At 38.9% G+C, this 12,282-nt stretch overlaps 2 protein-coding genes across 2 annotated transcripts; both read left to right on the top strand.

The window, feature by feature from the left end:
* The first annotated feature begins 3,167 nt into the window (after positions 1-3,167).
* LOC136246202 (uncharacterized) lies at positions 3,168-6,119 on the top strand. Its single transcript, XM_066037638.1, has 6 exons — positions 3,168-3,881; positions 3,996-4,211; positions 4,264-4,599; positions 4,650-4,815; positions 4,864-5,000; positions 5,684-6,119. The coding sequence occupies exons 1-6, from the start codon at positions 3,861-3,863 to the stop codon at positions 5,999-6,001; spliced, it is 1,194 nt and encodes a 397-aa protein (XP_065893710.1). The 5' UTR covers positions 3,168-3,860; the 3' UTR covers positions 6,002-6,119.
* A 1,018-nt stretch (positions 6,120-7,137) lies between these two features.
* LOC136246203 (uncharacterized) lies at positions 7,138-10,673 on the top strand. The gene is made up of 8 exons (XM_066037639.1): positions 7,138-7,241; positions 7,295-7,345; positions 7,392-7,488; positions 8,655-8,825; positions 8,879-8,941; positions 9,613-9,704; positions 9,754-9,781; positions 10,057-10,673. Exons 4-8 carry the CDS (start codon positions 8,657-8,659, stop codon positions 10,671-10,673), a joined length of 969 nt encoding a protein of 322 aa, XP_065893711.1. The 5' UTR covers positions 7,138-7,241; positions 7,295-7,345; positions 7,392-7,488; positions 8,655-8,656.
* Positions 10,674-12,282: the final 1,609 nt, after the last annotated feature.

Genomic DNA, 12,282 nt, shown 5'->3' with positions numbered 1-12,282 from the left:
CAACTGCTACATTGATTCAGATGGTACTGACCTTCCTGGTGACTTAATGACTACAATATCAGCTCATCGTGGACTGTATAGTGTCGTGCATGAGATCAATGAAGGTGTTAATGCACTTGTATGAAAATCTGGCTCCTAATTTAATCATGCTTCATGTCAACGACATAAGATTACCTTTCCAAGAACCTCTTATAATTGTGTTTATGTGATGTGTATTAAGCCATTATACTTTTCATCATCATTTAGATAGCACTGTAGCTGTAATGCATGGATTTAGGTACATTATATGCTCAGGCATCACAGCCGATAAACCTCCAGTAGCCTCTTGCATTGTGCCAGTCAACTTCAATACTGTGAACGCTAATAGTTAGTTACTAATAAGTATCAGCTAAAGTTTTGTTATTATGTCATTTATAATAATTTATCTTGTTGGCATTAAGCTGCAAGTTTAATTGTACAGTGGAACCTCTCTAATATAGACATTGTGGGATCCAGAATTTTTGGCCACTTTTTGCTGTAATATAGAGGTTTTCCTTTTTTCAGAGGTAAAAATGTATTGACCAGGCTGGTTGGGACCAAAATTTTTGTCCTTATTATGGAGGTTTTTTTCTATTGTGTCCTTAATTCGAGGAGTTTGTTAAGAGAGGTTCCACTCAATCCACTGTATGTGCTAGTTAGCTATAGTGTTTTTACCCCTAATGTTTACAGAAGCTGATCCAGGGATTATCAAAGGGGGTGCACCAGTATATGGAGTAGGGATCTGTGCCTCCCAGAAGCTAAAGCATTCTGCGGGACAATATATCTTGAATAGTTTAGATCACACTGCTTTTTATGTAGACTATACATTGATCAAGAGTTGTATAGAGTGACAATCATGCCAGCAGATTATTATTATAGACCTAAAGAATGGCATACACAAGATCGCATACATTTTATTTACAAGATATCCTTAGCAGGCTAAATGTACCAATGTATCTGGTGACTGTTCTATTAGAGTGTTGGCTGACTGCTCTATTAGAGTATCTCGATCTTGTAAAACACGTACGCATACTAGTAATCGCCTAAGGCCACCTCGAAGGCCACAGTGGAACGGGAAGCTATAGGTCGGCACAGTAGGGCACTTTGTGCCTGGCCTTACGCCTTCTCAAAGATCTATGATCGAGTCTATGATAAAGCCAATGGGGGACCACTTATGGCAGAGGGGGACCAACTGTGGCAGCGTAAGTTGTCCGGGGGGGACAAGTTGCAGCGTTGCAAGTAGTCCGGGGGGACCAAGTATGGTTGCTGCAACTGGTCCGGGGGGACCGATTTTGGGGGGACCGGTTGTAGCATGACAGACCACACATCCTGCAGAGAATTATTATTTTTTTGGTGAAGCCAATCCAGTGGCAGTAGTGTAATTCAGGAAGAGAAGAAGGTGACATAAGGGTAGTCACTCAATACTGTCTGTTGAAACACTTATGATCGGGATCAAGATTCAATCAAGCAAACAAGGGGCTTTTGTACAGTGAATCAAGTGATCAAGACATCCGAGAAAGTGATGATTGAGCACTTTTGAAAGCTAACTTTTAGCAAAGACGAGAATTCACTAGTATTTTATGGAGACAATCAAGAATCAAGGCTCTTATATAGGTGAAATCAAACAATCAAGATTATTGATCCCGGTCGCAATTGTATCAACTGGCGGTATGGAAGTGACTACCCCTTGTGATATTCTATCAACAACCAGAGTACCCTCAGAGGGATGTGAATCACCAAGCAAACATATCAAAACATGTAATATTAACCAGATGTTTAAAATTTTTAGGGATCAATTAATACACATACTACAAAAAGTAAGGAAACAAGCTCAAAAATGTTGCAGCTGAAATGAGAAATGATCCACGCAACAAAAAGTAAGGAAGCAATATTAGATGGCTACTTGCTAAAATGAGACACATTCTTTTGACTAACATTTTGAAATGAGACTATCAGATTAGCTAAAAGTAGTGATTAAAATGTGTCTCATTTTAGCAAGTAGCCATCTAATCTTGTTTCCTTACTTTTTGTTGCATATGTATTAATCGATGCCTACTTATTATTTTTTTAAATAGCTAGTTTGTTTATATTTTTATGTCCAGCTAACTAGCTATATACACTCCTGCATAGTACAAAATAGTTTCGTATGTGATAAACACCTCTAAAAATAATTATCGTCTTTGTTTTAAAGCTATCACAGTAACTGTTAAAAGACTTCAACTACATTTCTAAAGGCCTAAATGGTAAGATTTAACAGTGAAACATCGTTGGAGAGTTTATCATTAAGAGTGGAACGCCTCTTTTAGAAGACTGTATCCACCCCTGAAAGGCATGAATACTTCACAAATAACTAAACTGGCAAGACTATAAAATGACTATACAGCGTTAAATGCTAGAGGCGACTCTTTGACTACTAACCTGGTCTCTGGTCTTACGGCACACTTTGTTAAAATCACATGTTCAGACAGTGCCGCGTGCCTCTACTATCAATTATTCTTCGTGAAGAACAAGAAAGGTTTGAATGATGAACAGGTGCAGTAAACAAAACGTAATCGAAACAACAGATTCATGAATCCACCGTCATTACCTTGGTTGTCTGAAATTTCTAGAGCCGTACACCTAGTGCTACCTGGTTTTACGGCAGGCAGATGAAATGCAGGTGAATTTCAATTTTTTTTAAAAATTGAATCATCTGACTTTTTGCTTTGTGTAATGATCATTACAGCAGTACTAATGCATTCCAGGTGGTTTTTTTGGGTAAAATTTGTTGCAAGGCTGTTTTTTAAAGTGCAAAAAAAATATGAAGCCATATGATTTTGATCCCTACTTATTAAGTACTGTACTTAATGATACATTAAAGGGACAATGCATCACGAATTTGTTTATTGTGAAGCCATTTAAGATTGCATAAACATGTGAGTATTTTATTGTAGTGATTATTTTGAGTACAATAAAGTGTGTGTGTGTGTGTGTGTGTGTGTGTGCGTGCGTGCGTGCGTGCGTGCGTGCGTGCGTGCGTGCGTGCGTGCGTGCGTGCGTGCGTGCGTACGTGCGTGCGTGCGTGCGTGCGTGCGTGGGTGTGTGTGTGGGAGAACCGAGGGGTCGGCAACAGAGCAAAAATGACGTCCAAAATCTCAGGATCTCAAGGTCTCATTGAGATCTTTGGATTTTCTGAGATTTCAGGATTTCACAAAGATCTCAAGATCTCATACACAGTCTATAGATTTCAAGATCTCAATAAGATTTTAAAGGATTTCACTAAGATTTCTCAGAAAAATTTCACTCAGATTTCAAAAGATTTACAGATTTCATGTGCATTTAGCATGTATGCAATAGCTGATAGTTAAGAAGTCGCAACTTAATGGGGTTTTAATTTCTGCAAGTCTTCCTCTGAGTGTTCCTGGTTCACCTACTCTCCGCTTCCTGAAGTGACTGATATCCCAATACAAGCATGCAAGTAGGTAGGCCTAACGGAAGCCCAGAAGGACTTGGGAAGGAAGCAGGCCAAAAGCAGGCAACTTGTAGCAACCAAGACGAGAGTACAGCCATTGTTATACTCAGGTAGTTGTGCCTTGTAGCAAGCTTTTAGTAACTTGCAGTAATTGTAGCACGAGACTGCATATTGCACCTGCGATTTCCGTAATTTTACGGAAATGTTACGTTATTTTACAGAAATAATCTCTTTGATATTACTTTAGCATGAGTTTTGGGCATGTGTAGACATCAATTCTGTCATGTGATAGTTCTCCTGGATCACCTACTTCTAGTGTTGCATCTCAGCACTCGAAGGTATTTTTAAGGCAGTCTGTGTTGTCTTCCATTGTACTTTGCTACAGTCATCAATGCAGCCAGCTGCAGTAAAGGTAACTAAAGCACACAACCACCTCATTTTTTTATGTTTAAGTTATGCTTGTTTAATAGTGGTTGTACCTAAGTTTGTGTATGTTCATGTATAAATGGATACTTTCTTTATGTAGGGAAGTAATAGCCTTCCTGATCCTTTTCCAATCCCAGTCTTCAGACAAACCACTGAACAGAATTTGGCCAAAAAGGATCTTTATCCTGATGATCGGCGTTACATGGTCAGGGTATTGTCAACTATGATTCTTGCCCACGTATCCAAAGCCAGTGTGCATGATTGTGAACAAGTGGGAAAGGCTCTTGTACAGAAATTCCCCTTCTTAAAAGAATATGTTAGTCAGTAACACCACCATTGTTTCTGATTCATTTGTTTTATCCACACAGCATTCCTGGGCACAATTCATGTACGTAAGATGCCAAAATTGTAACCGTAAACCAGCAAATGCAACGAGTGAACCTAAACCAAAAAAGAAGAAGACGTCTGACAATCATCATTACTCTACAATTGTCAGTGAACCTGAAGATGCAGAAACTCATGCACGAAACATGGAACTGTTGGAAACGGAGTGGACAAAGTTTAAAGACAAAAAGGCTTCAGCTGATGGAGTAAAAGAGCTGATGTCAAGGACCTTTTTACACCGCAGAGAATGGATACGTCATTCAGAGCGGCCAGTCTCAGAGATCATGAAGGAGTATCGATGTTTGAGCAGACTTATATTTGTACGTTCCCTCTTTTGTATCCCACTTGTTTATTATATACTACTTGACAGGTTGCATACGAGATGGACATGATTTGTCAGTCTGAAGATATGATGGAACAATTTGAGGAAAAGTGGAAGAGATTTGTTGGAGTTATTCTGTCGTATAGCAGAGCAATACCATTTCAAACCAAGGAACTGAAACAAATTCTGGAAGAGTTGGGTGATGATTGTGATGGTAAGCTTGATATCACATGTGTGCATATATTCATACATTTTTTAAAAGTTTCCACAGATAATCTCACTGAAGTTGAACATATAGCAGCGCTGAAGTGTGTGGCATCATTTTTAGTGCCAAAAAGAAAGAAACAAGGAAGCAAAGATCGATACACTGTTATACCCTTTCTTCTAATTAATGTACCAGTAAGTTGGATTTACTGTAATCATGTAGGTGCCCATAAAATATAAGTGCCACTGTGTATTTTGTAATGATTCTGCATGGGCTCCTGTTGTGACACAACGTTTAATATATCATATGCATAGTTTATAAGGCCCAATGGTTGATATTACCATGGTTGATTATGTATGACATAACAAACTCTGTTGGGGTGTGTTACTATTTAGAGACCATTTTTTACTTCCACATATTGACTGGCAGTGTAATAAATTTCTTTGTTCACAATTACATAGCCTGTAATAGGTATCTATGCATAGTTTCAATTCAATGCCAACTATGCAATTAGCTGTGCTTGGAATTTTTCATGTAAGTAGAGGGCAATGCCAATTAGAGAAAACTGTTGGCATTTTTAAATTATCAGGACTGCAGGCTTTGTGATTATTACTTTAAAAAGCAGGATAGTGGGAAATATGCTAGACATTTAGTTCAAATCATATGTAGGTGTGGAATAAGAACTGCATCTACAAGTGTTGACTCAAGTGGCTACATTCTGGTGTGATAATAGCACACTAAGGCATGCATAATAAATTATGTGCGTGTACTTGTGCTGCTAATATCTTGATTTCATTGCTTTGGATTTGTAATTTGTGTCCATGTGCTTCCAGTGTGAAAGCCTATATATTATTTGTTGTTGTTTATACTTCTATAGAACTCAACGGCAGAAAGGGAGTTCGTTGATTGTGCAAGTATTCATCCAGCAATAATTAGAAAATTTGATGCAGATGATAGTATTGCTGCTACATATAGCATTTATGTCGAAGAGGAAGAAATTGTCAAGTGTCCAGAATTTGTCAATGCTTTGTATGTAGTGTTTTCGCTACATTATATTTTCAATGTCTCCTATCACCCAAAATTAAGTGATTTATTTACATTTATTCAAGAAAAGATATTTGAAATCCCAGGTGACCCAGAGAAGGAAGTCACCTTCTCTTTCCAGTTTCATGGTTGCAATTACAGCAGCTACTAGTAAAGACTGAACAGTAACTACAGTGACTACAGTGTACTCAGTTTACAGTATGTGATATGTGATTTCTCTCTTACAAAATATGTGAAATAAAGTAACAGAACTATTCAATACTATGTAATGATAGCATATTGTTAGCTAAAATGTAGTGTTAGCTAAAATGACAGCATATCTTTGTGTATAAATGACATGTTGGAAGTAGCTGTACTGACATCCATAATGCTAAATCAACACATCTGCAATGCTGAATCAACACATCCATAATGCTAAATCAACAAATAGGTGTGTATTATGAACTGTTAAATTAACATTAATGTTTGTTAAACCTACTGAATGTATGTTAAAATTACTGAATGTTTGTCAGAGCTGCTGTGTTGAAGTAGCAACACTATTGTTAAAATAACACAGAATGATAAACCTCTGTATAGAACTTTGTTATTATTGTGTTATATTTACATGGTTAATGTTGAAACAACTAAATTCTTGATGTAACTTTTACATAGTAGTTGTTGAAATTACATTATGAAAATTGTTATTTTAACAAATGCCTTTTGCTAATATTACAAGAGCTACATGTTATATAAAATGCATCAATATGACATATTTTTTATGTTAATTTGACAACTCCTTTTTTGCTGTGTATGCAAACATATACACCATGTACATTCCTTACAACGATCTCAACAGCAGGGGTCAGATGAACCGTGGGATCAGGATTACGAAAACCAGCCAATCACAGTGCACTATCCTCCAGTTGAACAACCTACAGAAGGTACCACCACCACCAGTTGTGGTAAGCATGCTGTATTATCATACCAGTCACTAACCATGTATAAATACATCTAAGGTGATAGTAATACACGCCTACAAACTACTCGTACTATTCTAAATGAACTACACATGCTAATAACAACTGAAGAAGTTAAGCCGTGTTTGCAGCACATCAACTCATTGTTAACCAATGCTATCTTAAAGTGCAAGACAACAATTGAGCATTCTGAGAAGTCAACCTCAATGCCACGACCATTTTCTAACAAGCAGACCATAGCACCAGGGAAGAAACCTGATTACCAATGGAAATTCAAGAAGGTAATTGGTTCACCAGGCAGGAAGAAATCTTCAAATCGGTTGAGGTGAGAAATTTGCTGCCTCACAAGCATGCTCGCTATTTTATATCTATTTACTCCACTGCCATGCAACTACTGATGAGAAATCATCCATACTTGCAAAATTGGAGTGCAAGGTGTGTATCATTAGATTACTTAAAGATATTGGGTCAAACATACATGCTTATAGGATACAGAGTCCACTGAGGCTATTGCTACAGAGTTCACACATTTAGAAAAGGTTTGCTTTTGTGATTTATGGGCAATCATGATCGATGTTCTTATAGTCTAACACAGAGAAAGCTGCTGATGATACAAAGAAACACACTAAAACGGAAGACCATACTGCCAGTGATGTTAAGCCTTCTGTTGTACATCTTGCAGGTATAACCAAAATATATGGCCCACCTTATCAACAAACCTTTAACACAATTATACTGCTAATCACAAACCATGTGGTGTATGGGGCTAAAATGTGGATGGTGATGAGCACCATAGTACTACCGGGATTTCAGCACTTCTTGCAATTTTGTGCAACATGTGTAGCGAGGTTGTGAATGTGTGTTTGCTATTCTCGAAGTGAAATAACCTATGCTATCATCACTCACTGTTAAAGAAATTTGTTAGTTTGAGGGTATCCACCACTAGATAAACTGCTTTAAAACACACTATACATTTTGTATGAAATCAGAAAAAGGGCAGAAAACCCTGTACAAACACAACAAAGTGCAAGAGGTGATCACAAATTCTGACACAGAATGACCCTTAGGGCTGGGCACAAGACAAAGCTTTAGTACAAATTTCATGTTTCAGCTTTGCAAATATTGTGGAGGAAGCCAGTGTACTAAAAAGTGGTTTAAGGCAGCTGGCAGAATAACCACTATTTAACAGCAAGTTTGTTAATAGTATCTATAAGACAGAGTGTAGGTTCTAGCTGAACACTAAATGCATGTTACAACAATTGCTTAAGGGAACGCATCATTACTAGTCTATACTCAGGGAAAACAAACCCAGACCCTCTAAACCTCCAAGAAATTTATTATTTATTTATTTATTTATTAACACTTTACAGTGACCAGCACTAAAGGTCTGATAGCTGCAGCCTTAGGATTACGTAAAAATCTTGGCAATGCTGCAATATTTCAAGATTCAATTGTACAAGGAGTTTGAGGCAAATAGCTGTGGTGGCTCATACCTATACCATTTGTGCACTGAGACACACTTTGAGTACACAGACAGACAGATACACAATACATATGAAAGCTAAGCAAAGTCTTTGGTTGCTGTGTACACACAACGACACCTACCCACTTTCTCCTGTGTATGCTATCAATCAGTGTAGCTACAAATGCTTGGATTAGTACTGCTTGGGAGCAATGAGGCTGTACAGCGAAGGCCTCCCCATGACAAGTCCCACACCCATACATATGCATGCACTCACTCACTCACTCACACACACGCACACACATGCATGCACGTACACACACACGCACACACTTGCACACACATGACACGCATTGTTGTACAACACCAAATGTCTATCTTTGCAGGAATGAAATGTAGGCCTACAAGTCGCAGATGTGGGTTGTGTGAAAACTGCCTACAAGCAGATTGTGGGCAGTGCAAGTATTGTAAAGACAAGCCTCGTTTTGGTGGACCAGGAAAACTGAAACAAGCATGCAGCAAGAAGAAGTGCCTAAAGTTAGCTAAACCTAAACTAGGTAGGAAATTCATACAGTAACCAATACACAACATTTAATGGTACTATCTGTAGAGATTGATACTGCTGTACAATCGAAGGATATTAATGGAAGCACAGAGGAGAGCAACACAGAATGTACGGACATATATATATATATACTGAGACTCTAAATGACAGACACCTGGGGACCATGATTGCTTCTGATTTATGCAGAGGTTTCCTTTGCAGAGATATTTAGTGCATAGCAGGGGTACTCATACTATAGGTTGTCTGTTAGCTGATATACGTAAAGAGGTGTCCATTGTGTTGAAGTTATAGGCAATGAGAGTATGGTAGCAGACTGGTAGGGACCATGACATATTGTCCATAATTGGAGGTGTCCATTACAGGTAACATCCATTAACAGTGGTTTTATTGTATACGTGTGCATATCTTAATTATTTTATCTTGTGCATAATCTATCCACACAAAAACAGCCAAGCTATATATAAAAAGGGTGAGGCCTTTACAGTAACACACTACAGTAATTGAGAGCGCACCATAAGCCTGCCTACTAGTAGTGTCCTGTATTTTACTTCAATAAATAAGCACAACATGTTAAGGTGAGACATTTCTTTCCATCATGCAAGTCATCACATCATGATCAACAATATTCATGTTACACACTCTAACAAATATCTACATTTTTTGTCAGGACACTGCCTTATGCAAAAGAACTTAAGGGAACAACATAATCAGTGAATTAATTTTACAACTATAATTTGAGGGTGTAGTAAAGTTCAGTAAGTATGGTAACTATACATTAGGTGACAGTGTACCACTTGAAGAATCACCAAGTAAGGAAGAGGAAGACAGGGCAGAATCACCAACTAAGGAAGACAGAGCAGTACTATCTAAGGTAAAATGTATAGTATTTTTAAACTGAATTATGATATGCAACACTTTAGATACCAGAAACAGCAAGGATGAGACCACGTGAGTATATGCATACATACAAAACTATGACTATGGAACCCTTTTCACACACAAAATTTGACTTATTTACTAACTATGATACCTCACAATATTGCATATAATCTGAAGTTCTCCATGAGTACAGCTACAGTACTTGGCTGTATTTTAATATAAAAGTAACTTAATTGCTATAAGGAGGCAACTGTTATAACATTTGTTTTGGAATACAAAATGTGTGAAAAAGGTACCTTTTGCTGAAGGATTTCGAAGGCATAATTTAATTTGTTGCATTATAGCCCCTGTTCATGTATGGACTAGTACAGCCACCTTTTTGAATAAAATTCAAAGAGGTGTTAAAGCAATACAGGGAGATGGCAACTGTCTCTTCCGCGCTCTGTCTAGTGTCATTTGTCACAGTGAAGATAACCACCAGCAGATACGAAGGATATTAGTGACCTTTAGTAAGCACAATAAGCAATATCTAAAACAATTCTGTCACCCAGTCCCCATTGAAGAACACATCAATGGCATGGAGCTAGACCGAGTATGGGGTACAGACCTGGAGATTCATGCTGCAGCAGCTCTCTGGCAAGTCAAGATATATGTGTGTGTGCCAGATACATCTTTTACATCATACTCATGGATGTGTTATAATCCCATACCACTATCACACTTAACAATTCCTGTGGAATGTCAAGAGCTACCACACCCACCAGGAATGTTTCATTTCGAATTATTATATGCTTGGAGATGTCACTATGACGTCATTATTGGTCCACATGGATTCAACCCAGATTACCCCCCTCCAATCCCTGATATACCAGACGTTTACATTTCTTTGCAATATAGCGTACTGCAAGTGTATATATTGTACCCTAGTGTTGTACAAAACATTAATCAATTACATAACTAACCTTATAGAGAAGAGGAACAAGAGTTTCTGCTAGTCTCGCGTGGCCAGACCCTTTCCGCGCGGCCGCTTATCGATTAGAGATTATGTAGCGCGCCGCTTATAATCTCTAATCGATAAGCGGCCGCGCGGAAATAGTCTCGCGTGACCAGACCTTTTCCGCGCAGCCGCTTATCGATTGGAAATTATAAGCGCCGCGCTACAAGGGTCTGGAATAGTTCATGAACATGAAATTTTTCGACACGTTATTGGTGACAATTGATTGATTGGGTAACACCTAAGATACAAAGGTACACAATGCAACGTGTGTTCCCTTGAATCTTTAGTCTGTTTTGATCGGAAAATCCGCTTAAAACCTTTCGCCTACTTTCCTTGTAACTCGAGATGAACTGAGCTTGTTTGTCTTTATTCAGCCGTACTTGTCGAAGATTCAGTAGTGGGTAGAAGGAAAAATCTACACGGGTCGATACTCGTCATCCCCAGAGGCCTTCTTCAGCTCATTTTTCAGTAATCAGATCACTTTGGCGATTAAGGGATCGCGTGAGCCAATTTACACTCCCCAACCACTGGGGATCGTAGATTTTTTTAAATACATGAACTATTCCAGACCCTTGTAGCGCGGCGCTTATAATTTCCAATCGATAAGCGGCTGCGCGGAAAGGGTCTGGCCACGCGAGACTAGCGCTGAAAGGGTCTGGCCACGCGAGACTAAGTTTCTGCTGCCACGAAACACTAGTCTCGCGTGGCCAGACCGCTTTTTTCCGTATATTGGGTGGGGAAAAAAGGGTCTGGTGCAACTCCAATAGCTGTTTACTTCTGAGCCGTCCCCACATTCCGGGGACGCTAATTGAATAACATTGGTCACAAAGGAGGTGCCATGACGTCAGTAAAACTATGAAGTATTCCTACATTCCTGCTCCGGTTGTGAGTCTTGTTACACGATGAGGATTAACTTTCAAGACGCTATAAAAGAGACATCGGAGCAAATTAAGATTCGTTTAAAGGATAAACAGATCTCTAGTTAACTTACTGACGTCATGGCACCTCCTTTGTGACCAATGTTATTCAATTAGCGTCCCCGGAATGTGGGGACGGCTCAGAAGTAAACAGCTATTGGAGTTGCACCAGACCCTTTTTTCCCCACCCAATATACGGAAAAAAGCGGTCTGGCTACGCGAGACTAACGAAACACTCGGTGCGCGAATTTGTCATGGTCATCATTAAATAGTCACGTGATGTGTTCTCGTTGCTAAGCAACGACTAGCTACTTTCGGGTATATAGCAGCGCTCCTAGATTCGTCATGCTTAGTGCGATGCACATTATAGTCCGAAATGCAGAACTGGGGTGTGTGAAGTAAAGAGGGGAACTGAGCAACTATAGCTATTACAGGTAAGCGTATGATTATCGGCATGACGTGTAAACACGTTTTCGCCCCAGGGATCAGTCCGTGTAGGTGTCTCTGTTACAATTTATTGTCCATGTTTGCCATGAATGAACTCGATTTACAATTGGCATCATTAACACGTGCTATAAAGCCTATTATACTTAACGTACAGTGTTTCTTCGTAGCTAGCTAGTCATGTACGCATAGCTACGTGAGTAGCTATCGTG

Source organism: Dysidea avara, unplaced genomic scaffold (assembly GCF_963678975.1).
Source record: "Dysidea avara unplaced genomic scaffold, odDysAvar1.4 SCAFFOLD_456, whole genome shotgun sequence".
NCBI lineage: Eukaryota > Metazoa > Porifera > Demospongiae > Dictyoceratida > Dysideidae > Dysidea > Dysidea avara.
This window is presented reverse-complemented; position numbering and strand designations above follow the sequence as displayed.

Bases quoted from the DNA above. Each gene is read 5' to 3' on its own strand.
- LOC136246202 (XM_066037638.1), top strand. From the start codon at position 3,861: ATGCAGCCAGCTGCAGTAAAG. The intron at 4,600-4,649 runs GTACGTTCCCTC...ACTACTTGACAG, and splicing joins GTTTGAGCAGACTTATATTT to GTTGCATACGAGATGGACAT. The intron at 4,816-4,863 runs GTAAGCTTGATA...ATTTTTTAAAAG, and splicing joins GTTGGGTGATGATTGTGATG to TTTCCACAGATAATCTCACT.
- LOC136246203 (XM_066037639.1), top strand. From the start codon at position 8,657: ATGAAATGTAGGCCTACAAGTCGCAGATGTGGGTTGTGTGAAAACTGC. The intron at 8,826-8,878 runs GTAGGAAATTCA...TACTATCTGTAG, and splicing joins GTTAGCTAAACCTAAACTAG to AGATTGATACTGCTGTACAA. The intron at 9,705-9,753 runs GTAAAATGTATA...GCAACACTTTAG, and splicing joins ACAGAGCAGTACTATCTAAG to ATACCAGAAACAGCAAGGAT.